Source organism: Armigeres subalbatus, unplaced genomic scaffold (genome assembly GCF_024139115.2).
Source record: "Armigeres subalbatus isolate Guangzhou_Male unplaced genomic scaffold, GZ_Asu_2 Contig58, whole genome shotgun sequence".
Lineage (NCBI taxonomy): Eukaryota > Metazoa > Arthropoda > Insecta > Diptera > Culicidae > Armigeres > Armigeres subalbatus.
This window is the reverse complement of record NW_026943347.1, coordinates 14277-39525: the sequence shown is the minus strand read 5'-3', so window position 1 is coordinate 39525 and position 25249 is coordinate 14277. Positions and strand designations below refer to the sequence as shown.

The 25249-nt window shown below is 42.4% G+C and overlaps 1 protein-coding gene across 1 annotated transcript in view; it reads right to left on the bottom strand.

Annotated features, from left to right (window-relative positions):
- Positions 1 to 25249, bottom strand: part of LOC134204438 (venom dipeptidyl peptidase 4) — a 112567-nt gene that overhangs the window by 83236 nt on the left and 4082 nt on the right. Inside the window, exon 3 of the mRNA XM_062679258.1 lies at positions 24199 to 24322. Coding sequence (XP_062535242.1) covers positions 24199 to 24322 — 124 coding nt within the window. The remainder of the gene's footprint in view (positions 1 to 24198; positions 24323 to 25249) is intronic.

Genomic DNA, 25249 nt, shown 5'->3' with positions numbered 1-25249 from the left:
TAATGACACTATCCATCAACGTACCCAAGACAGAGGCTTGGAGTGGAATGGACAGTATCAAGGGTGCCACTTTCGACTTCGCCGATACGAGAGCAGCGTCCGCCCCTGCTGGGGTTTCCACTCGAAAGTATACTCGCTTGAGTAGGCGGATTCGCTACGCTGTAGCGTAGAGTATGTTGCTGATTCACCACCGGCGAAATAGCAACGAGAGATACGAAGTGAGTTTAATTGCTGAAGATGTCCGCTCCACATTTTCCATCGTCCATTGAGCTTATTTATCACTGATGTTGTTGTCGCTTTCGATGCCAGATGCCCATACATGTTGCATAAGGATCCTTCCGTGGATTAAGAAGAACGCGATTAGGCCTAGTGTGTCAAAGAGACTTCGACGACCGCATTCCGTTTTGTTGGAATATGGGCATCGATAATACGTTGTAGATTTTCTCATCTGGAATGAAAAGAAAAATAGCACCATGGATCCATTTAATTCCCAGAACAGATTGGGAGTACTCTTTCATTCCTGTTTGAAGCACCTGCTCCATACACGTTGATAGAGATCCGAAGCTCTTTGCGATTTCGCACTTGTTTGACACAAAATTGCGTATTTCAAACCCCCCTCTTGTATGGATCTCTTCGACTTGAATTGCTATCAGAATTGCTTCCTCCATCGAGCCAACTGTCGAAATAGTCGTTAACATAGTCATTACGAATAATTGCGTCCGTTGCTTTTGGGTACGAGCTCTTGTGCATTCCTATTTTTGACATATTTGGCTAAGCTTGGTGAACGGGTAGATCCAAAGATCGCTACATCAATCACGAATGTCGAAGGTTTTAGTTCGTCGATCTCGCCATAAGAACCGTTGGAATTGTTGGATCCTTGTTGATTTTCTCGTATCTTGATGCGTTTTAACATTTTATGTCAACTACTATGGCGTATTGGAACATGCGAAACTGACTCAGAACCGCTGGTAACGAAGGCTAGGACAGTCAATAGGAAAGAGTTGAAAGATACATCATCCACTGTGCACTTCCGTGTTGATTAAAGCAAGTCCTACACATCGAGCTCTGGTTGGCCATCTTCAGGCTATCGTCAACGTTCAATGATTTGAACTCTCACAAGTGTGTAGACATTTCTTTCGAAAGCTGCACAAACTCGGTTCAGCATTTTCTCCTCTCGGCAGTCGGTACTGCTTACAGCATTCAGCAATACTCGTAAACCAGGTGAACACGCTTCCCGGCACCGCGGTAATGGCTTCCTACTAAGCGCCCAGGACCACTCTGCGCTTATGAAGGGGGAACCTATATAAGTGAAGGACAATCGTTGCCAGATTTAGAACACGGATCCGAAACATTACTATAAACCAATGTTATACGCCAACCGATGCTGCCGATCTGCAACCAACTCAATGCCATCGTAGATAGCATTCCGCAGGGTGATGTCAAGATCTGTATGGACGATTTCGGATCTGAATGGGCAAAGATCGGATCCGACAACTCGAACCATGAGCGCATTATGGGACGCTGGTTCGAGCAATTCGAACAACTTTTTCAAGTGCGCAGGCCACCACCGAACACCACAACTTTCCTGATCGACTGAATGCAAGGTATCAGTGAAGTGGCTCAAAAAGTTACCTGACGCGATAACTGGCAAGACATTATGTTTCTGTGTACCGTGTTCTCAAAGTTCTATACAAGTTATCCTAGCCCGATTCAGGAGAAGATCGTTGCGACTCTCCGAGCACCAGGCCGGATTCCGTGCTGAAGATCCTGTGGACTATATTGTCACGCTCCGCATCACTCTGGAGCAGGTCAACGAATTTGAGAGTCCTTTACTTGGTATTCATTGACTACGAAAAGCTTCTGACCGTCTCGAATATGTGCGGCGCTCTGAGACGCAAGGTTCTCAAGAAAATCATCGGCCTCAACGAAGCACAGTAGGGCCTTCTCGTGTAGAGTGCCAAACGGGTTCTTGTCCGACCTCATCCGGCGTGAGCTGTGAGGAAAGGATGTATTTTATCACCATTACTGTTCCTCATCGTAATCGATAAAATTCTGGTATGGACTGCTATGGAGCATCTAAACGACTTCGAATTGGCTGATGACGTTGCACTCCTCGCTCAACGCCTCTTGATATGCAGGATTCAAGTCGGAAGTGAGGTGGGGTCACAACTTACGTAGGAGCGGATATGAAATTAAAGCACTAGACTGGAACGCAGTCAATGCTTGTTACAGAAGTCGACCGAAATCTAACCTGACAACATGTTAGGATATTGCCATGTTTTCATGGTTGAGTATCAACCATTCAAAATGTCAGTGAATTTGACTTTACGCGTTTACTAGACTAATTCAACCACTGGACAATACGCTGCATATTCCAAACATGCAATATCATTTGAAATACATGAAAAAGTGCAATGGCTGTTACGTGAACTATGAAATCATCAATAAGCTGGAATGTCAGATGTGATATGGAAGATCGGCCCTTTGCACTACTGGATAGTGCAAGACCTATAGTACATAGGTTTGAAAGTCACGTTAAATGAGCCGCAGAAAATTGCGTTTTTCACCAATTTCTTGGCCATTTCTTTTGCCAGAGCTGTGAGAGAAACGGATTTCGAAAAGCAATCTTTGTGATATCTTCATATTTAATTGACGAAAATTATATTTAACCATCTGGTGATCATGGAAATATTGAAACGGTGATAATTCGGTACCTGATGGAACCAATGTATCTATACTAGAAGTAGCTAATATATTGAACAGTTATTTCTACGAAAATAATCGTATAATTTAGAGTCATTGAGAAAATTTCGGACTTGTTTATAATAATATTTCTATAAGAACTTCTGGAAAAATTGTTTCCGGTAGAAATTACAAAAAATCAGACAACAATAAAAAAATTGAGATTGTTAGAACAGATTTTTTGCATTTCACTATTGCAGCCCTTATGGAGTTTTTATTTCCATCTCCCTTAAGCTGTTGGAACGAACAAAGCTTTAGTTTTTGTCGTCGGTTTACTATTGAGATCAACTACCAACCAGCGCCGGCACGACACATGAGACCAACAACTCAGCAACCAAATGGAAAGATTACCAAATGGTGCTTTCGACTGTGAAATTGAAGCAATAAATATCAATCCTCACGGAAGGAAAGACAATGTTAGAGAAAGGACCGTGTAGTAGTCCAAAGAGCCATAGCTCTCAGGATGACATTATTGCGATGAGAAGATCTGCTAGGCAGCACTTCCATTCTCGCTCCTAAGTTTTTCCTGGCCCACATTTAAATCCATAAATATTCTCCAGATATACTAGTGATGTTCGATAATATCAGTCATTGTTTCAGGAAGAACTTACTGGATTCCGAATGGAACCTATTGGATTCGATGAATCATTGATTCCGGATGGAACTCACGGATTCGATGAACTTACCGGATTCCGGATGGAATCCTTACTGGACGGATGGAATCCTTACTGATTCGGATGGAATCTTACTGGATTCCGCATAGAATCCTTCTGGATTCTGTGAATTACTGGATTCGTAATCCTTACTGATTCGGATGGAACTTTACTGGATTCCGGATGGAACTTACTGATTCAGATGAACTTACTGATTCCGGATGGAATCCTTACTGATTCCGGATAGAACTTACTGGATTCGATGAATCCTTACTGGATTCGGATGGAATCCTACTGGATCCGGATAACTTCGATTCGGATGGAATCACTGATTCGGATGGAACTTACTGATTCGGATGAACTTACTGGATTCGGAATCTACTGATTCGGTGAATTACTGGATTCTGGTAACTGATTCCGGATGGAACTTACTGATTCCGGATGGAACTTACTGATTCGATGAACTTACGATTCGAAATCACTGATTCCGGATGGAATCCTTACTGATTCCGGATGGAACTCACTGGATTCCGGATGGAACTCTGATTCGGATGAACTTACTGATTCCGGATGGAATCCTACTGGATTCCGGATGGAACTCTTGGATTCCGGATGGAATCCTTACCGGATCGGATGAATCCTACTGATCTGAGGAATCTACTGGATTCCGGAAATCATTCGATGGAATCCTTACTGATTCCGGATGGAATCCCATTGATTCCGGATGGAATCCCTACTGATTCCGGATGAACCTACTGATTCCGGATGGAACTCTACTGATTCCGGATGGAATCCTACTGGATTCCGGATGAACTCTCTACTGATTCCGGATGGAACTCACTGATTCCGGATGGAACTTACTTGATTCCGGATGGAATCCATGATCGTACCTACTGATTCCGGATGGAACTCACTGATTCCGGATGAATCTACTGATCTGGATGGAATCCTCACTGGATTCCGGATGAATCTCTGATCTGCGAACTACTGATTCCGGATGGAATCCATTGATTCCGGATGGAACTTCACTGATTCCGGATGGAATCCTACTGATTCCGGATGGAACTCATTGATTCCGGATGAACTCACTGATTCCGGATGAACTCTTGATTCGGATGGAACTTACTGATTCCGGATGGAACCTACTGATTCGGATGGAATCCCTACTGATTCCGGATGGAACTCTACTGATTCGGATGGAACCCTACTGATTCCGGATGAACTCACTGGATTCCGGATGGAACTCTACTGGATTCGGATGGAACTCACTGATTCGGATGAACTCTACTGATTCCGGATGGAATCCCTATGATTCGGATGGAACTCATTGATTCTGGAATTCTGATTCCGGATGGAACCTCTCGATTCCGGATGAACTCATTGAATTCCGGATGGAACTCACTGATTCCGGATGGAACTTACTGATTCCGGATGAATCCCTTGATTCCGGATGGAACTCACTGATTCCGGATGAACCTTCATGATTCCGGATGGAATCCCTACTGGATTCCGGGAACCCTACTGATTCCGGATGGAATCACTGATTCCGGATGAATCCCCATTCCGGATGGAACCCTGATTCCGGATGAATCCTCTTGACATGGAATCCTCATTCCGGATGGAATCACTGATTCGGATGGAACTTACTGGATCCGACGAACTTACTGATTCCGGATGGAACTTACTGATTCCGGATGAACTCATCGATTCCGGATGAATCCTTACTGATTCCGGATGGAATCTCATTGATTCCGGATGAATCCCTACTGGATTCCGGATGAACCTTACTGGATTCCGGGGAATCCTCATTGATTCCGGATGAATCCCTACTGATTCCGGATGAACTCTCATTGACTGGAACTCTACTGATTCCGACGATGAACTTACTGATTCCGATGGAACTACTGATTCCGGATGAACTCTACTGATTCGATGGAACTTACTGATTCCGGATGAACTCATTGATTCCGGATGGAATCCTTACTGATTCCGGATGGATCCCTACTGGATTCCGGATGGAATCCTACTGGATTCCGGAAACTTACGATTCCGATGAACTCATTGATTCCGGATGAACCTTACTGATTCCGGATGGAATCCCATTCCGATGAACTTACTGATTCCGGATGGAATCTACTGATTCCGATTGAATCACTGAATTCCGGATGAATCCTTACTGATTCCGGATGGAACTTCACTGATTCCGATGGAACTCATTGATTCCGGATGGAACTTCATTGATTCCGGATGGAATCCCTACTGATTCCGGATGAATCCATTGATTCCGGATGGAACTTTACTGATTCCGATGAACTTTACGATTCCGGATGGAACCTTACTGGATTCCGGATGGAACTTACTGGATTCCGATGAACTTACTGGATTCCGGATGGAACTTTACTGATTCCGGATGGAACTTACTGGATTCCGGATGGAATCTTACTGGATTCTCGGATGGAATCTTACTGGATTCGATGGAATCTACCGATCTCGATGGAACTCACTGATTCCGGATGAACTTACTGGATTCCGGATGGAATCTCTGATTCCGATGGAACTTACTGATTCGGATGAACTTCCTACTGGATTCCGGATGAACTCTACTGATTCCGGATGGAACCTTACTGATTCGATGAACTTACTGATTCCGGATGGAATCCCATGATTCCGGATGGAACTCTGATTCCAGAATCTACTGATTCCGGATGAACTCACTGGATTCCGGACGATCTGATTCCGGATGGAACTTCATGATTCCGGATGAACCTTACTGATTCCGGATGGAACTCATTGATCGATGAACCTACTGATTCCGGATGAACTCATTGATTCCGGATGGAACTCTACTGGATTCCGGATGGAACTTACTGATTCCGGATGAATCCTTACTGATTCGGATGGAACTTACTGGATTCCGGATGAATCCCTACTGATTCCGGATGGAACTTACTAGATTCCGGATGGAACTTACCGATTCCGATAACCTTATGATTCCGGATGGAACTTACTGATTCCGATGGAACTTACTGATTCCGGATGAACTTTACTGGATTCCGGATGGAACTTACTGGATTCCGATGGAACTTACTGATTCCGGATGGAACTTTACGGATCGGATAATCATCTATTACTGATTCGGATGGAATCCTTACTGATTCCGGATGGAATTTTACCGATCGATGAACTCATTGGATTCCGGATGGAACTTTACTGATTCCGGATGGAACTTACTGATTCCGGATGGAACTTTACTGACCTGAATGAAACTTTACTGATTCCGGATGAATCCTTACTGCATTCCGGATGGAATACTGATTCGATGGAATCATTTATATTTTCAAATAATAGCCCACATTTCCTGAATGGTAAAATTTATTTTAGATACACCATATCCTTTTGTTCATGTGCTCTTTGAACTACAAATTGTGTGCTTTAATCAGGAACAAAGCATTAAAACATTTCGAGATAAACTCAATTTTATAACGAACTCTTTGTAGTAGTTTTTCTTATGAGAAAGCAGAACTCAATTTTCTACAGATTGTTTAGTGTTCCTCATCGCAATGTATCCTCGTTAAACTTTAAACCTCGAAAATAAGTTTTCGATTAAAACTATACATACTCCATTCTCTTCATCATCATTAAACCCAAAGTAAATTTCAGTTGTTCTGTCATCTTCCACTTCCAGACTCACGCATCGTGGCGATGGCCGAGGTTGGGTCGACGAAATGTCGGTGCCGTTCTTCAGCCAAAACGGAAGCTCCTACATAGCCATCTCGCCACTCCGAGATGGGACAGCAGGTGAGTTGGTACGACGACGGCACGGATCTGTGCAGCATGAACCGGCCAATGCTGGTGGTTGTTTACCTGAGGGCTTGTGGCAATTCGGCAAACGATGCACGATACTCTATCATGTGGTGTGGTCTGGTGGAAAAGTGGTAACTTAAAATATGAATGAATGTTGGGATACTGATGCATATTGGTTATAATAAGAACCAGCGGGGTTTTGGTACTGATGAAATGAGTGAAGGAACTGATCCGACATCATGTTGGGCAACTTTTTGGTAATTATGTTATGCAATGAATTAAAAGTATGAAGTACTACAAAGCACATTCAAGAACGATGACCTCTATTTAAAGTATATATTTTTATGTTTGACAAATATTGCCGATTAGTATAATTGAACTGATCGACACTCAAGTCATGTTAGGAGTTATATATATTAATAGTTTTGGATGTCAACGAGTTTTTGTTCTATTCCTTGACTTCCTATTATATAGAATGCATAAACTCCTTTCAGTACTATTCATATTGATGAATACTTTTATTTCCCACCCTACAGGACATTTTCGACATCTTGTACATGTTCACATCGGCAAAAACGAATTATTCCATTGACACACGGTCATTTTGAGGAATAAAATAATCCGGGATCAGACCAACAATTTCGTGTGAGTATTTTGAATCACGATTTTGCACCGGAAGGGATATTTTTGAGATCGCTTCCCATTTATTTTCCTCCAGATACTATTTGGGCGTCCCAGAACACCTGCCGGACAGCACATTCGTATCGGGCCTCATCACTGACCGAAGCAGGGCACGCCACCTCGTGCCCTGATGTCTGACATGCAGCCACCAGCACATTCTATGCCTACGTCACCAAAATGAAAGCATCCAATCGAGTTCAGCAACAGTGGAACGACGACTGGGAGGACGAACAGATAGAAGAACTGGAAGAGGACGAATACATTGATATTCCTAGCAACTCCATCGCCAAAGAAGAAACGACAATCGGAGGAACCACCGCCACCGACTCCATGCCGTACTTCACGGCGACTCTTCCCCAACAGCAATGAATTTGCCTTATCGAGTGTCTCGGCCCCGTTGTGCCATTCAGTGCCATCTATCGGATACAAGGGACCGACCAAGAGCCCACGCATGTATTACACTTTCTGCAAAACAACACGCACTTGCGGAAAGGATTTCAAAGTGGCGCTTCCGCAAGTGAAATCCTTTCCAGTCATGATATCCGGCGGATATCACGCCCAGGTGCGCCTGTTTCCTCCAGGATTGCGAGAGGACGAAATAACGCGTTACCCGATGGTGGTGCACGTGTGATGAGATTGTTTTGATGATTTCATAACCTGTTGAGTCATGCCTGCTACCATTCCATTCATTCCATCATATTGCTATTTTCCAGCTACTCGGACGCACGAACTCGTCACTGAGGCAAATCGATTGGACATATCTGGCTGGACCAAGGACTACATTATTACCCAGATCGACGGGCGGGCTCCAGGCGGGCTATCAACTTCTGCACGAGTGTACCGCAGGCTCGGACGTGGAAGTTTCCGACCAGCCAGAGGTGCCGAGTATTTGCGCGACAGTTTGCACTTTGTCGATAAACGACGGGATTTGGGGTTGGTACGGTTACACGGCTGCCTGGCGATGGCCAGCCCCACGTCATTGTTCCAGTGCGGCATCAGTGTCGAGTCACTAATTGGAAACTTTACGGTAAGCGGGAATGGTAATTCCCCGAAGTCCCCTGGGCGTAATTAATCCAATGGCAGGCTCATGTTATCATACATATGCTACCATTCGTTTCTCCCCAGACTCGACGTACACGGAGCGCTACATGGGTCTGCGAACGACGACAATTACAAGGGATACGAGGATAGGATTTATCAAAACACGCTGAAAGCTGCGTGATAAGCAATTCTTTATGGTGAGTCCATTAGCGAGCAATTCATCGGGTAAACACGCACACACACATCCACCGATCGCTCCCTGAGGATCGGATGGTCGGAAGTAAACCATCCGCTGGTTGAGTGGCCGCACTTTGTTGGGAGATAGGTACCTACACTCTTGCGCTTTTGGTGGGTGCCGAAAAGCGTGAAGAAAATAGCTTCCTGCCGGAATGGGGCGGTTTCCGCTGCTGAATTTTATATTTATCATAGAGTAGTTTCAGATGCCAGACATGATAATGAACGTTTTCGTTATTAATGTTATTATTATTTTGGTCTTTTATTATTCACTCCCGTTTACTCGTGGAGAAAGGCGTCTTCTATCTCTGTTGTTAAGATCAAAACGTGTCTTCATTTCAAGTAAATCTACATTCCACGCCCACAAGATATGAAAAATATACACTGAAAATATTGTACACGCTTGTATAATTCTTTTCCACTGCATTGAACGTGTTTCATCACTGTCATTTTCGAACATTCCACGTTCGATCCTGCAGAAATGTTACGAATTTGAACCACTTGCGAAAACTGTTTATAACGTGTTTTCAATATCGTTCCACCAGTTCATGCATTGGCAACAAGAACATGGCGCCTAGAGTTATATCTCTGTGGAATTCAAAATTGCTAAAATCATATTTATTTGGTTACCTTAGTTTCATCTATTTCGGTTCCACATGTTTAGGACGAATATGCTTCTACGAATGGTAAGTTTAGTCCTGAATTGATCCAAAATCGTTTATCAAGCATAATCTTACTTTCAGGGTAACAAAACAAAAATGCATTCTGCTAAAACCAATAATCGAGATGTGGAGTATTTGATTTAATTATCAGTTAAAAAGCATGCTACATAGACGAACCAGTTTAACACGAGAACATCTAGCTAAATAAAACAAGATACAGAAATAAGCTTGGTAACAACAACACACAAATTTTTTCTCATCGTCAATAATATTAGCATGTATTTCACATTATTATAACAAAATATAAGCAATAAATATATAGTTGTAAATCAGTAAGTTAAATGATTTATTCATTGTTTCCTGCCTAGGCAAACAATCTAATCCCTTTAAATCAGTCATGAAACGCTTATTGAAAATTATAACAATTCCATGCCAATTCAACGTGTTTCGCATTATCATTTTCTAAGCATCTAAATGTATCTAACGATCTACACTTGACATTTCGAACTGAAATACACGATGTTTTCAGTGTTTAGCATCTAGTGAAAATTCATGTGAAACCAGTTGAGTGAACGTGTACAATATTTTCAGTGATAAATTACTAGTGACTCATGAAAAAGTTACAGCTCCTGACTACAACTTATTATAGTCAGTTATGTTGAGCTTGAAGGGAGTTTTAAATGTAAAGAAACCTGGTGGATTCGTTTTCACCTTTCCATAGTAACGAAACAAGTTTCTACACAATTTTTCTTATCTTTTATTTTCCTGAAACAAAACAGACAATTAAACTGCACTCAAAGCAAATTATAAAATATTCAAAAAAAAAAAAATTTTATGAAAAAATATAATTTTTCCATAAAGTAAACAATAAAAAACAATAAGGCCGTTACAAATATTTAATTTAAATTATGTCCTACTGGTCTTCAAAAAGTCAAGGGGGATATCTCTATCTATGTAATAAAATGAAATGGTCTGTGTTCGATTCGCATAACCTGAAACGAGTGGTTGGATTTCTCTTCTTTTAGCAGATAAGATCATTATCGTTTCCGACAGGTTTATATGATATTTCCTCATGGAAAAATCACGCTAAGGGTTAAGTAAATCGTGAAAACTAAATTTCGGATTCTGCAGGGTCAGTTCAGCATTTTCGCCTACTATGCAGGACAACGTCTGCCGGGTCGACTAGTAGAAAATAAATATTAAAATGAAAAATCAATAAAACTCAGATTTGTTAAAGAATGTTTAGGAAATCTTCAAATTGTACGATTTTTTTGTTGCCGCCTCAAAATATTTGGGCAAAAAACAGGGGGACAAATTGTTTTAAATATATGTATCGGCTTAAAAAAGGAAAAAAACTCATTTTTTATTTTGCTGCTATGCTTTATCGTTTGTGCTACGCTCGGTGTTGCATCACCACAGTTATAATTTTGCGGTATAGAATGAGATAACGGCACACCTCGATGTGGTTCGTTCGAAACCTTTTCTTCGGCCAATTTTTCATGCATCTTAGGCTAAGCTCAACACAGATGGCTGACTTCGTTTTTTTAAATAACTGAGCTAAAATGAGTATTTTTGGAATTCAAAACTGACTTTTGATTTTGAACCTGATAGAAGTAGACCTCACGCCGCCACAGTGGTGATTTTCGACGCAACTGCCCTCACAAATATTTAAGGGGAAACAGATTGCCAACACACCACACACAAATCCGTATTTTTAAATGATATGGTTGTATTATTTGCTCTGTTTACCACAATCACAATTTCCGAAGGACAGAAAGAGACAGATGACAACCGCTGGTGGTTAATCATTCAAAAGCTTTCATTCCATTCTTCTGAGTCTTTATACAATGCTGAAATTTACATCTCAGATTTGCTATGTTTTTTCATGATTTAATTTGAGATTGCAACCAAAAGTTTCATGTTTTCTTTGATTGCGCTTATTCAAATTAATTCATGGAAAAAATGTTACTTATCCTTGAAAGTTAAAACTTGCCATGGAATATTTTTTTACCACACTGATGTGAAAGACTGGGCTCGGGGTCTCTGGGTCATTTGGCATAAGGTCGTGTAGCATAAAGTCCATTTGGCAAAACGGTCATTTGGCATAATCTGGAACTGGAATAGAGAGGTTATTTGATGTATATTTCACATATATAAAATTGGTCCAAGATTTATTAGCACATGTAAGTTTAGATGATGGTAGAAATTTTCCAGAAGGACTGAAAACAAAAGGCAGAGCTACTTGAGGAACCAATTATCGTTGCCTGATGCCACAAATACTTATTTTAAAGAAAAATCAAATCACAATTGACTTAATCTAAGCAAGTCCTACTTTTAAAGAAGGATCGCATTGATAGTCTAATCCGACAAGTCTTCTTCTTATATTGACCGATGTTATGTACATTATTCTGATTTTTCAGCACCACTTAGTCAAACAACAACAAATTAAGGAAACCAACGAAAGCCTTAAACCTTAATAACCAAAAACATATGCCAAATATCCATTATAAAAAAACTCACTGACCTGTTTCAAATTATTAAATGTCCGTTATGCCAACAACCTTTATGCCAAATGAAAGCCACTAGCCGAAAGTTGTTTGCAATGAAAGGGTCATATGGCCGAATAAGTTATTTGGCCGAAAAGTCATTTCCGAATAGGTTGGCCATTGAATAGCTATTTGGCAGAAAAGGTCATTTGGCCGAATTGGACATTTGTCTGAATAGCAGGGCTGGTAGCGACCGATACCGCTCAAAATAGTGATTTTATTGACCAAAGCTGACGAAAAAAGGGACCAGTGACTTTCAGTTGTACAAAAAGTGACCCAATAGTGACTTTCTTTCTTTCAGTTCGATGAGACAAAATCAAGGTTTTTGGGTCGAAGGAAAATTTGTAATTTGTGGAAACATCTTCACTCTCCACTTCTTTCTCTTAGACGAACTCAGAAGGAAAGATAATCGTACACGCTTACTTTTTCTACTCAGTGACTAAAAAATGTATTGCCCTCTTTTTATCCACGAATCAACTCAAAATCAGACTTCTCAAAACTATAAGTAGTCCTGCGAAATCAAATTTGCGTCACTGAAGTGAGCAAAACATGATTATCAATAAGACCTGTTATTCTTTCCCGAAAATGATTTGGAAAATCTGCATGAATGAGCATTGGCTGAAAACCTTCAAGAAAGATCAGAGAATTCTATGTCATAGTGCTACAGTTTTTGGAATTTTAGTGCGAAAGGAACAACAGTACGGATTGTTTTAAACGGAGAAAGAAACAAAAATAATGAAGATTCTGGTACAACGAGACTGGGTTTGAACGATCGTCCTCCATCGGGCTCGTCTTCAAATTCAAAAGTTATCGAAATCTTACAAATCTAACAAAATCTAAATACAAAATCACGATTTTTCATATTGGAATCTCTACATTTATCAATTTCAAATGTATAATTATCATCAAAATATTTTGAAAAATTCTGATGTATTGATCGAGGTTGGATGTTGATAGTATTTAATTCCTATGTTCTTTACAGCAACATTGCTTTGAAGATCCTACATATTTAATGTATCGCCCCAATTTGATTAGAGATCAATCCTAGATGCAAATATCATTCTTTTGATTCAAAATTATTAATTTTATTTTATATTATTTTTTAATCTTTGCAAAATATTACTAACACTAACAATGAAAATTAAACTGATCTAATAGCTCATGTTTTATACTAAGTGATTTTTCAAATAAAAGGCACCCTAAAAAATGGTCAATTTGTGCAGACCAATTTTTCGAACTTAAATAGCGCAAATATTTCCCAATTTGACCAAAATATTCGGAAAAATTACATCACGATTATTAAATGGATATGATCTATATGATGAAACGAAATTTTCATGGACTACATGTATTAATTTGCTGACTATTTTTAGTGTGCTCATAATTTCTGAACAATCTATATTGATACACACTTTTTGGATTTATCAAAATCGAATATGAAAATATTCGAGGGAATTGTGTCCTATTCAAGAACATAGGTAAGTGGAGTAAGAAATGAGATGTCCTCTTCTAACTCCAAATCTCAAATTTCAAATGACCTGTTCAAATGTCCTATTCTTCCAAATGACCTATTCGGCTAATGACCCTTTGGCCAAATGATCATTTTGATTTGTCAAACGATCCTTTCGGCTAAACGATCCTTTCGGCCAATGGCCCTTTCAAACGACGCTTTCGCCAATGATGTTACGACCAAATGACCCTTTCGGCCAACGATCTTTGGCCAAATGACCATTCTAGCAAATGGGTTTCTGGCCTCGGTTCAGCCAAATGGTATATTCAACCAAACAACCTTCCCCTAAAACGTGACCTACCAGACCTGAATGAGACTTGACGAATAGGACATTGGGCGAATTGGGCATTTAGCTGAATAGGACGATTTGAATATGACATTTGGCGGAATAGGTCATTTGGCCGAAAAGGTCATTTAGAATACGACATTTGCTGATTAGGAAATTTGGCCGAATAGGACATTTGGCCGAATAGGATGTTTGGCTGATAGAACTTTACTGAATAGAACATTTGGCCAATTAGGACATTTTCCGAATGTTATTTGGCTGAACGGACCATTAGGGTTAATAGGCATTTGACCAAATATTTCAATTGTAATGTGAGAAATGAGAGGAAAAGCGACAATCCTCACTTCGATACTCTATTTCGTGACGTCTCACTACTCACTTCACGCTTCACTTTCTACAGTTAGAAGTGAGAAGAGAATGAGAAGTGAGAGGTCAAAATGTCCTATTCGGCCAATGATGGTGTTCGACCAGTGGCGTTTGACAAATGGTTTTCGGCCGAATGGGTTTCGCCCAAACGACCCTTCCCTGAAAAGACTATAACGACAATAGGTTAATGGTCGTACACTTATGAAGAAGAACAATTTTATAGTTAGGTTCGATTTTATAAGTGTAGTCAATATAAGGAATAAAGATTCCTATTGAAATAACATATTTACGCAAGCTTATGGGGTAATATGCTTTATAATGACTTATTTATTATCATTCGATAAAGTCTATAAATCTATATCATTAACTTTCTACGTACAAATTAAACTTGCATGAGACGACAAAATTTATATTTTTTAGATATACCGGAATTGGAAAATTTCTCCGACAATTTCGACAACTACAAATTTTAACAGGAATTTCTTTGACAACTTCTCCTGGTACATATAGGATTGAAGTTATAGCAAACGAAGTTGGCCATCTTGATTTTCAAAATGTCATTAAACATCAATTTCGACTTCTACTCATCGAGCCCGTCCCGTCCGATAATAACCATATTGCATTGATTTGTAGTCGGGCAGCAAGGACTGCCCAAGGGCTTGACGATCCCTCCCAGGCCATCTGCGAGTTGTGGGGCTTCATAGATGTGGTGGGGTTTGACAGGGCCCTGTTAAATTCCTATAAAAGCTGCATGTATCCGCAAGTAGCGCCAAAAGCGACCGTGCGCCAAAGCGCATGCCAAGTCCTGGTGTTAGGTGGGACGCTAAACAGCCCGACACGACGGCTCTCCGACGAGACAGGAGGTTTGCGCAGGGCAAAAGCCGCCTGGAAAACCAATCATTACGAGCAATATAAGAGATAATGCGACTCGATATAATCGGCAAAGACCAGGCGACGAATACAGGATCACGATCGAAGCTTGGAACATGGAACGTGTCGCTAGGTTTCGCAGGTTGCGACAGGATGATCTACGATGAATTACATCCCGAACTTCGACGTCGTGGGCTGTAGGAGATTTGCTGGACAGGACAGAAAGGTTGGAAAAGCGGGCATCGAGCGGCTACCTTCTACCAAAGCTGTGGCACCACCAACGAGCTGGGAAACGGCTTCATAGTGCTGGGTACGATGCGCCACGCGTGATTGGTGGCAGCCCATGAAGCGATGTGCAAGCTGAGATTAAAGGCCGTTTCTTCAACTATAGCATCATCAACGTGCACTGCCCACACGAAGAGAGACCCGACGACGAGAAGAAGCATTCTACGCACAACTGGAGCAAACATGATGATGCCCCTGCGGGACGTCAAAATCGTCATCGGTCATACGAACGCACAGGTGGAAGGAGGAAATAAGACCGGTCATCGGACCGGACAGTCTGCACACCGTATCGAATGACAACGGCCAGCGATGTATAAATCTGCAGCTCCCACGGAATGGTAGTCCGAAGCACCTTCTTTCCCGCAAAATATCCACAAGGCCATGGAGATCACCAACCAAGAAACGAAAACCAAATCGACCACTTCCAATCGACGGTAAATTCTTTCCGACATCACGAACGACGCACTTACTGCAGTGGAATATTTAATCCGTACCACCCATTGCAGTATGCTTGCGCTCAAAACTCGACGGTGTAACACGGTCGAAGTCGGACGCGCGCTTAATATTGGGCGCCACAAGACGGTAGATTAGCATGGGATCTAACGGAAGAGCAGCTGGGCGCAGTTTCTCTTGAAGATGACTGGCGAGATATTCGATTCACCATTGGTAGCACGCTACGCTGCACTTGGCACGGTGCCACCGGATCAGAGAAACGACTGGAGACGGCGAATGTGAGCTGTTAGTAGAAGAGAAGAATCAACATGGGCGAGATTGCTGCAAAACCGCACGAGGGCGAACGAGGCACGTTATAAAAGGCGCGGAACAGACAAAACTCGATTTTCCAGAGGAAAAGCGTTATCGAGACCGTGAAGAGACGGAACAACTGTACCGCGCTAATAACACACGAAATTTCGTGAAGTTGAACGTTACGTAAGGGCCACTTGCCACAGCCTGATATGTGTAAGGACAAAACGGGAACCTTCTACGAACGAGCGTGAGGTGATCCAAAGGTGGCGGCAGCACTAGAAGAGCACCTGAATGGCGATGTGGCAGACGAAGAAGCAATACGTAACTGAACGAAGCACATCGATTGTCGTTGGCATGCATGGTATTCCTGTAACCAAACGTGTGCTTTGGACCGTCTCTCAGACAGTATTGGCCTGGATTAACTCCGGCCACCGCAAGTACCGCCGTGTAGCTGAAATCTTATCGTTGACGGATGTAAGTGAATGGCGGTGGATCCTCACCAAATCAAACGTAGCTGATCTTGCAACGAAGTGGGGATCGGGACCCAGTTTCAGCGAACAAAACGTATGCTTTGGTGGACTAGAATTCCTGCGTCAGCCGGATAGTATGTGGCCAATACTTTCATGTTGCCATCTCCCAACCAGGGAGGCCAATTAATACTACCACAGCAATCTCGAATCATGGTTCTCCTTGTAGATTGGTATCATCGTCGGTATAAACATGCAAATCGGGAGACAATTATCAACGAAATGAGACATCGTGTTCAAATTCCAAAAAATGCGAGCATTGGTAACAAAAGTGTCGAAAACATGCATACGGTGCCTAGTGAGGTGCGGAGCAGAGGTTTTATGAGTCTGTCAATGGCGTGCGGAGAAAAACAGCGCAATCTACCGTCATTTGTTGAATAATGGAAATAACGGTGCATCGGTGAACAGTTTAATACTCGTTTAATAAACAATGTGCACTCGCTTGACTGTGGATATACAACAGTGAAGCACATGTGGAGATTGGACAAATCAAGCATCCGAAAGATATTCAATTTGCAAAAAAAGAGCTAACCGCGGTGGAGGTTGGTACTCGGATTCTGATGGCTTTTCCGCAGACGTGACCTTTAAGTGGTGTTGTTGTGTAGGGGTTATCACGCCTATCTAGAGAGTAGGAGGTTTAGGGTTCGAGTCCCTCCAAGACACGTGGATTCTTTTTCGCAAATTTCATATCAATTTGTCCATTTCGAAACATGTGCTGTGCATATACACAGCCAAGATATTTAACAAAAAGAACAAAATAAATATTAGCAACGATGGACAAGCTGTGGAGTCACCTACACTAGATGAGGTTACAAAAGCTGTTAAAATGCTGAAAAACAATAAGGCTGCGGGGAAGGACCAGCTCCCGGCTGAATTTCTCAAACATGGCAGAGAGCAGCTTTATGAAGTTCTGCACCATATTTTGTCGAAAATATGGGAAGATGAAGAAATGCCTGCTAGCTGGTTGGACGGCCTCATTTGCCCTCTCTTTAGGGAGGGGCACATACTGGAGTGCGACAATTACCGAGGAATAACCCTCCTTAATTCGGCGTACAAAATTATGTCCCGTATTCTGTTCAACAGATTGAGACCGCTTGAAGAGTCCTTCGTCGGCGAATACCAAGCAGGTTTCCGTGAGGGCTGATCAACGACGGATCAAATGTTTATTTGCGGATGATATCGATATTATCGGGATTGATCGCCGTGCCATGGAAGAGGCCTTTGTGCCTTTTAAGAGGGGAAACAGCGAGGATTGGACTCACGATCAATACCAGCAAAACGAAGTACATGGTCGCTGGCAATCAACGTGGGTTCATTAGCGGTGGTGGTAGCGAAATGGTGCTGGATGGTGAAAAATTGGAAATGGTAGAAGAATTTGTGTATCGTGGAACATTAGTGATGTGCGATAATGATGTTACCCACGAGGTGAAAAGGCGTATTACAGCTGCAAATAGGGCTTATTACGGACTTCGTAACCAGCTTAAGTCCCGTAGTCTGCAAACGAAAACAAAACTCGCGCTGTATACTACTCTGATTCTTCCTGTAACTTTATACGGCCATGAAACATGGCCGTTAAAGGAGGTTGACCGGAGAGCTTTCGGAGTGTTTGAGCGTAAGGTGCTGCGGACAATACTCGGTGGTAGACAGGAGAACGGTATCTAGCGTCGTCGCATGAATCACGAATTGTACCAGGTGTATAAAGGGCTGGATATTATTAAGCTTAAACAACACGGCAGACTACGGTGGGCTGGACACGTATGGCGGAAGAACGTCAAGCGAAGATAATATTTAGTAGAGAACCCGGAAGGGGCCGCAGGCTTCGTTGAAGGCCGCGTACTCGATGGTTTTCTGCAGTTGAAGAGGACCTGTGGGCGCTCAATGCTCAGGGCGACTGGAAGCGATTGGCCCAGGATCGAGTCCAGTAGAGAAGGATACTCCATTCGACGTAGGTTCGTCGAACAGCTGTAGCCCATCAAGTAGTAAGTAATGGGACAAACTTTCACGGAGCCAACAATGAACTGAGAAAACAAATAGAAGAACGTGACCAAACGTTAGCAGCAGTTTTCACTAATGGCAATACAAAAAGGTCATTCAACCCTCTCGGTGCTCCTCATGTGGGTGGAGCGTGGGAACGCATGGTCCGCTCAGTAAAACGAGCCGCATGTGTATTTCTTTATTCCACCAAAAAGCCCGATGATGAGACCTTAGAAACCGTAATAATTGAAGCAGAAGGAATAATTAATTCATGACCATTGACATATGTACATCCCACTGGAGTCAGCAAATCAAGAGTCCCTCACGCCGAATCATTTCTTGCTCCGCGGCGTTAAGCCATTACCGGTGTTACCAACAAAATATCGAGCGACTCTTCGAAGTAGGGGAGAACGGTCCAAAATGCACCCCTTAAGCTTTTCCGATGTTTTCGCCCATATAAACAAAAATACCCAACCATTTCAACGTATAGGTGCAAAATTTACAAACCCAGCTACATTTCACAATGATCTCCTATTCAAAATAATAAGGTTTTCATGACTTTCTAACGCATTTAAAAAATGTTTTAAAAATAGGCCTGGGGCAAAACGCCCAAATGGTGGTCTAAAATGACTCAATTGCATGTAAAATGATGGTGAACGCATGGTTGTTTGTTTTTTCTTAATGGATTGAACTACAATCTTACGGATGTGGTGGGAGAATAGCAAATCGTTAAATTTGAGTGAATCGGAAGGGATTTTGCTAAATTTTCCCAATGAAGCTCAATGATGGATAACTAATTATGAATTGTAATGGTAATATTCGTTCATAAATATACTACAACAGGTTATATGAGTGATTTTATGAGTGAGGCCATTTTGCCCCAGAGGTGCATTTTGGACCGTTCTCCCCTACCTGGAAACTGGCACAGCACAAATAAAGCACACATTTTGTCAATTTCTTTCCCTAACATGCGCGCTCCCTGGTGAAGAAAATCGCAAAAATGAGAAACAAACCAAATTCCTTTTCATTGCTTTGTTTTTCGTGGGATGAATATCTTACTTACTTACTTATGGATGCTGTACACCTCCGGTGGTGCAAAGTGCCGAGTTGAAAGATCTCCATCCTGAGCGTTCCCTGGCTATCGCTTTAACCTGTTGCCAGGTTAGATTTCGGTCGACTTCTTTTATTTCTTTATTGAGGCTTCGCCACCATGAGCCTCTGCTTCGATGTACCGCTGGGTTCCAGTCTAATGTTCGTTTACAGATTTCGTTTCCGCCCCTACGTAGAGTGTGGTCGACTCAGCCCCACTTCCGATCCCGAATTTCTGTTGCTATCGGCCTCTGGTGACAACGACGATGGAGCTCGTTCTCGTTGTTTGAGATCCAGTTGTGAGGCCACCAGGCCCGAATTATATACCGCAGGCATCTGTTAATGAACACCTGCAGCCGTTGAGTGTTCTCCACTGATACATACCATGTTTCGCTAGCGTATTCGCTAGCAGCACAGATTTCACGTTAGAGTTGAAAATTCGGATTTTGGTGCGTTCGCTTATCTGCTGCCTGTTTTTTTCAGATATTTCGTAAACTTGCAAAGGCAGCCCTTGGTTTCTTGATCCGTGCGCCAATGTCGATCTTGGTACCGTCGTCTAACGCCATTTGGCTACCAAGATATTGGAAGCTTTCAACATTCTCCACTGGTTGCCCGGCTACTGTGAAACTGGAAGGAGTCACCGTGTTTACATCCAACGATTTGGTTTTGTTGACGTTGATGACTAAACCTGCCGAGGAGGAGCGCTCGGCAAGGTCGTTGAGCTTACTGTGCATATCAGAGCGCCGTTGCGCGAGGAGTGCAACGTCATCAGTCGTTTAGGTGCTCCATGGTTATAGGCTGCCATAACAGCCCGCGGTTTGGTTCACGGTCAATCGCATCTACCAGAATCTCATCGATTACGATGAGGAACAGTAACGGTGATAGAATACATCCTTGCCTCACACCAGCTACGACCCGGATAGGGTCGGACAGGACCCCATTGTGCAGCACTCTACACGAAAAGGCCTCGTACTGTGCTTCGATGAGGCCGCTGATTTTCTCAGGAACCACCTTGCGTCTCAGGGCTCCCACATATTCTCGTGATTGAGACGGTCGAAAGCTTTTTCGTAGTCAATGAATACCAAGTAAAGGGACTCTTGGAATTCGTTGACCTGCTCCAGAATTATGCGGAGCGTGACAATATGGTCCACACAGGATCTTCCGGCACGGAATCCGGCCTGCTGCCGACGGAGAGTCGCATCGATCTTCTCCTGAATCCGGGCTAGGATAATTTTGCACAGAACTTTGAGAACGGTACACAGTAACATAATGCCTCGCCAGTTATCGCATACAGACAGGTCACCCTTTTTGGGCACCTTCACTAAGATACCTTGTGTCCAGTCGACCGGGAAAGTTGCGGTGTCCCAGATATTATGAAATAAACGATGCAGTAGTTGTGCGGATGTCATGGGGTCAGCTTTGAGCATCTCGGCTGATATGCGGTCGACCCCTGGGGCTTTATTCGATTTCATGCTTTGGATGGCTGTTTGAATCTCTAGCAGTGATGGAGCTTCGGTATTGACGCGTGTTATATGTCGGATCCTAGGCAGATCATGCCGAGGTGGTGATGGCCTGGCTGGCACTTGAAAAAGTTGTTCGAAGTGCTCGAACCAGCGTTTCAGCTGGTCAGTTGGGTCGGTCAATAACTGATCATTCGCGTCTTTCACAGGCATCGTTGCATTCATCTTCGCCCCGCTTAAGCGTCGTGAGATATCGTAGAGGAGGCGAATGTCCCCGGTTGCGGCGGCTCTCTCTCCTTCGTCGGCTAGAGAGTCTGCCCACGCTCGCTTGTCCCGTCGACATGAGCGTTTTACTTCCTTCTCAAGAGCCGCGTATCGTTGACGGGCTAAGACTTTGGCTCCTCTGGTTTGGCTCTATCGCGGCTTTGGCTTCCCTTCGCTCCTCTATCTTCCTCCAGGGCTCATGGTTCGAGTTGTCGGATCCGATCTTCGCATTGAAGTCGCCCAAACAGATCTTGATATCACCCTTCGGAATTCTATCTACGACGGCATTGAGTTGACTGTAGATGTTTTCTTTGTCTTACAGATCGGCAGCATCGGTTGGCGCATAACATTGGATTATAGTAAGGTTTCGGACCCGTGTTCTGGCAACGATTATCCTTTCAATTCATAAGCGCAGAGTGTGCCTGAGCGCTTAGTAGGAAGCCAACTCCGCGATGCCGGGGAGCGTGTTCACCTCGTAAACCAGAGTATAGCAGAACTTGTCCCGACAGCGTTATGTGTTCTCCAAAGTTTGGCCAACGGACTTCACTTAGTCCCAGGATCTCAAGCTTCATGCGGCGTGCCTCATTGGCAAGTTGTGCCAATTTACCCTGCTGGGCTAGGGTTAAAACGTTCCATGTTCCTATTCGTGTCCGTTGTTTCGCGCTAAGAGTCGTCGCCGTAAAATCAGTCCGTATTCTTTCATTATCGGATTCTCGAACAAATTGATATATCGGGAACAGTAGGTTGTTGGCTCAAGGTTCCCTATCCACCGGGATGGGGCTGCCATCTTAGATATAGCTTCCGGGGAATAGCATTTCATACTCAGCCGCTGGATGCCAGAAAAGGCGCTGTTGGAGCCGCACCTCTTTGGTGAACAGACGCTCGATCAGTCGGGTCAAATTTGTTTAAAGTCCCACCCAACACCAGGACTAGGCTAGTGCGCTTTGAGCGGCACACGGTCGCTTTGATAGGGCCTGCTTGGGGACACATGCAGCTTTTTATAGAAGTTCAACAGAGCCCACTGTCGAACCCTACCACATCCTAGGCAGACCCCACAGGACGCACCCTCTCACTCTAGCTGATGTCAGAAGGACAACAGTGCCCAGGCTGCACTACCAGCTAAGTACGCAACCTCGTCAACTCACCATTTCGCAGCCCGGGATGAATATCGGAGCTGTGAAATGAAGTAATCTTATTTGTAAATTATTGTTGTTAAAAATCTAAACACAAAAGTGACTTAGCAGCTTCACAAATAGACTACATTACATAATTTCATTGAAATTAACTGTTTATGACTGTGTGTATGTTATAGCACGAACGGTAGTTGATCTAAAACGACCATTATAAGATACTCTAACTCTAAGTTTCAAAGGGTGTCCAATTTCTTCTTGGAGAAAACTATGATGATTTTCGCTTTAAAAAAAATGAAGAGGCAGGTAGGTGTCCGTTTTAATGACTATTATTCCATTGAATTCCATGGTATGTATAGATATTTCATTCGTTTTCAATAATTCGATCGTTTCCGGTGTTGCATAGGTACTCAACACAACTTTACTGTTCAGGTCAACATAACTCGTCTTATGACGAATAAAGACATTTTACTTAAAAACTCTTAAATATTTTTCTATTTAGTTTGATCCATTTTATTCCACCACTCTACTGGTATCTTGACAGCTTGTGTCTGCAAGCGTTCCGAACCAATTTCATATTTCATATGCCAACCACAATAATATAGCACTTGAAGAGAACTCAAGAAATTTCGCCTCATCGTTACAGGTCGCTTATAAAAAGTAGGTACAATCGTGAAAAAGCATTTTACCCTGGGGAGGCGTCATGAAGAATACTCTGCTTCACGTGAACGTACTAGATATGGAGTAAATTGTTAATGGATGACGACAAGTAGATGGTACAGAAGAATTGGGATAGCTTTTTGTTCCATTCTCGACTGGCAGGATATTCAGTACCTATGCAAATGCAGGGCAATCAGTGTGACACTGGGTGTCAACGGTGGGATTGAATTATATGTAAATTTTAGCAAACTGTCGACAAGTGTGATTGTGCTGATGCAGGTGAGAAGTTGGGCAAAAGATTTTACGTTTTGGATTATAGCATAGTGCTTCATAGTTTATTTATTATCTAAGCAATCTTCTTTATAATTAATTCATTTGTAATAATAGTCAATTATTGTGTAACTAAAATTTGAATTATTTTATAAAAAGTTTATTAATTTTGCATCCTGTTGATTCATATTCACAATCCGCATGATCCTAATAACAGTTTCTCTTGACCCACCCTTTGATTGGCCACCGCAAAGGAAACCCCAAAACCTGGATTGTTATTTACAGTTTTACATTTGCGTCAACGGCTGGAGGTTTATTCGCTAGCAACAGTTTTCCCATGACTCTATCGCAACAATACACAAAAAAGGCAAAAGAAAATATAAACAAGACAAATTACCTCTTGACAGTACCACATCGGGCTCTTGCACAGCGTAACGACCGAGAGGTTTTGCGGTCGGTTCATCCAAACGACACTGACCTCGGTCTGGGAAACCCAGGCTGCACTGGTGAAGTAGTGCTCCCTGCAACGACAAATAAACGTATACACAGTCAGTCAGGTGGTGAGTGCAAAGCGCGCAAATAGAAGTGGCAACAGCCCCATTTGGGTGGACCGATTGTAACGAGATAAATTAGTTTCCTGATTGGGATTGGGTCGAGTCAGCGCTGATAGAGTTGTAACTAAGGTCGTAACTATTGATGAAGTTAAGCTTGGTCGACGGTTGGTGCAGAGTGAGGATTGTGAGGGGAATTGTTGTCGAGAATGAAGCAGTGTGTTCGGAAACTAGTTTGCATCCTGCAGTGTAAACGACGACGATGAAAACCACGATGGTAAAACGGCCGGAAACAATGCGGAAAGTTTTCCTTTAGAGGAGAGGTCTATAATTGATGGGAAAGGTTGGCCAGTTGTGAATTGCCGATGGTTTCTAACTGGAAATAGTATCGAGTTGTGTATCGGAAAGTTCCAGAGATAGGTAGCCTGGGGTAGAAATGAAATTTCGAGAACAATATTTTGACATGAAGTTCCTCTTGTTTGTTAGTGTCAATATGCGTCTAATTGCAAATGGTTTAGAACATGAGAAATTTCTTTTTTTTTCTTCTTTATTAAAGAGGCTTTCAGCCCTTGGCTGGTTCACCTCTGGAGAATAATTTCTATAGTTTCCAGTACAATTCAACGGTTTCTAAAATTTATTACAGTTTTATAGATGATTCGTAGGATCTGGAACATCCAATATTAACGTAAATTATCAAATTATTCCGAAAGTAATGAGTAATCCAAACGCTGTTATAATCTTTCAAAAAAGTTGCTTTTCTCCTTTTTTACAATTAGCAAACATAGCTATTATTGATACTGAGTAGAAAAATCAATAAAATATGAATAATACTGAATGTTACTTTAAAAAACCTTATTAATTCACCTTTCCATGATACTTTTCTCGTGCTGTATACAG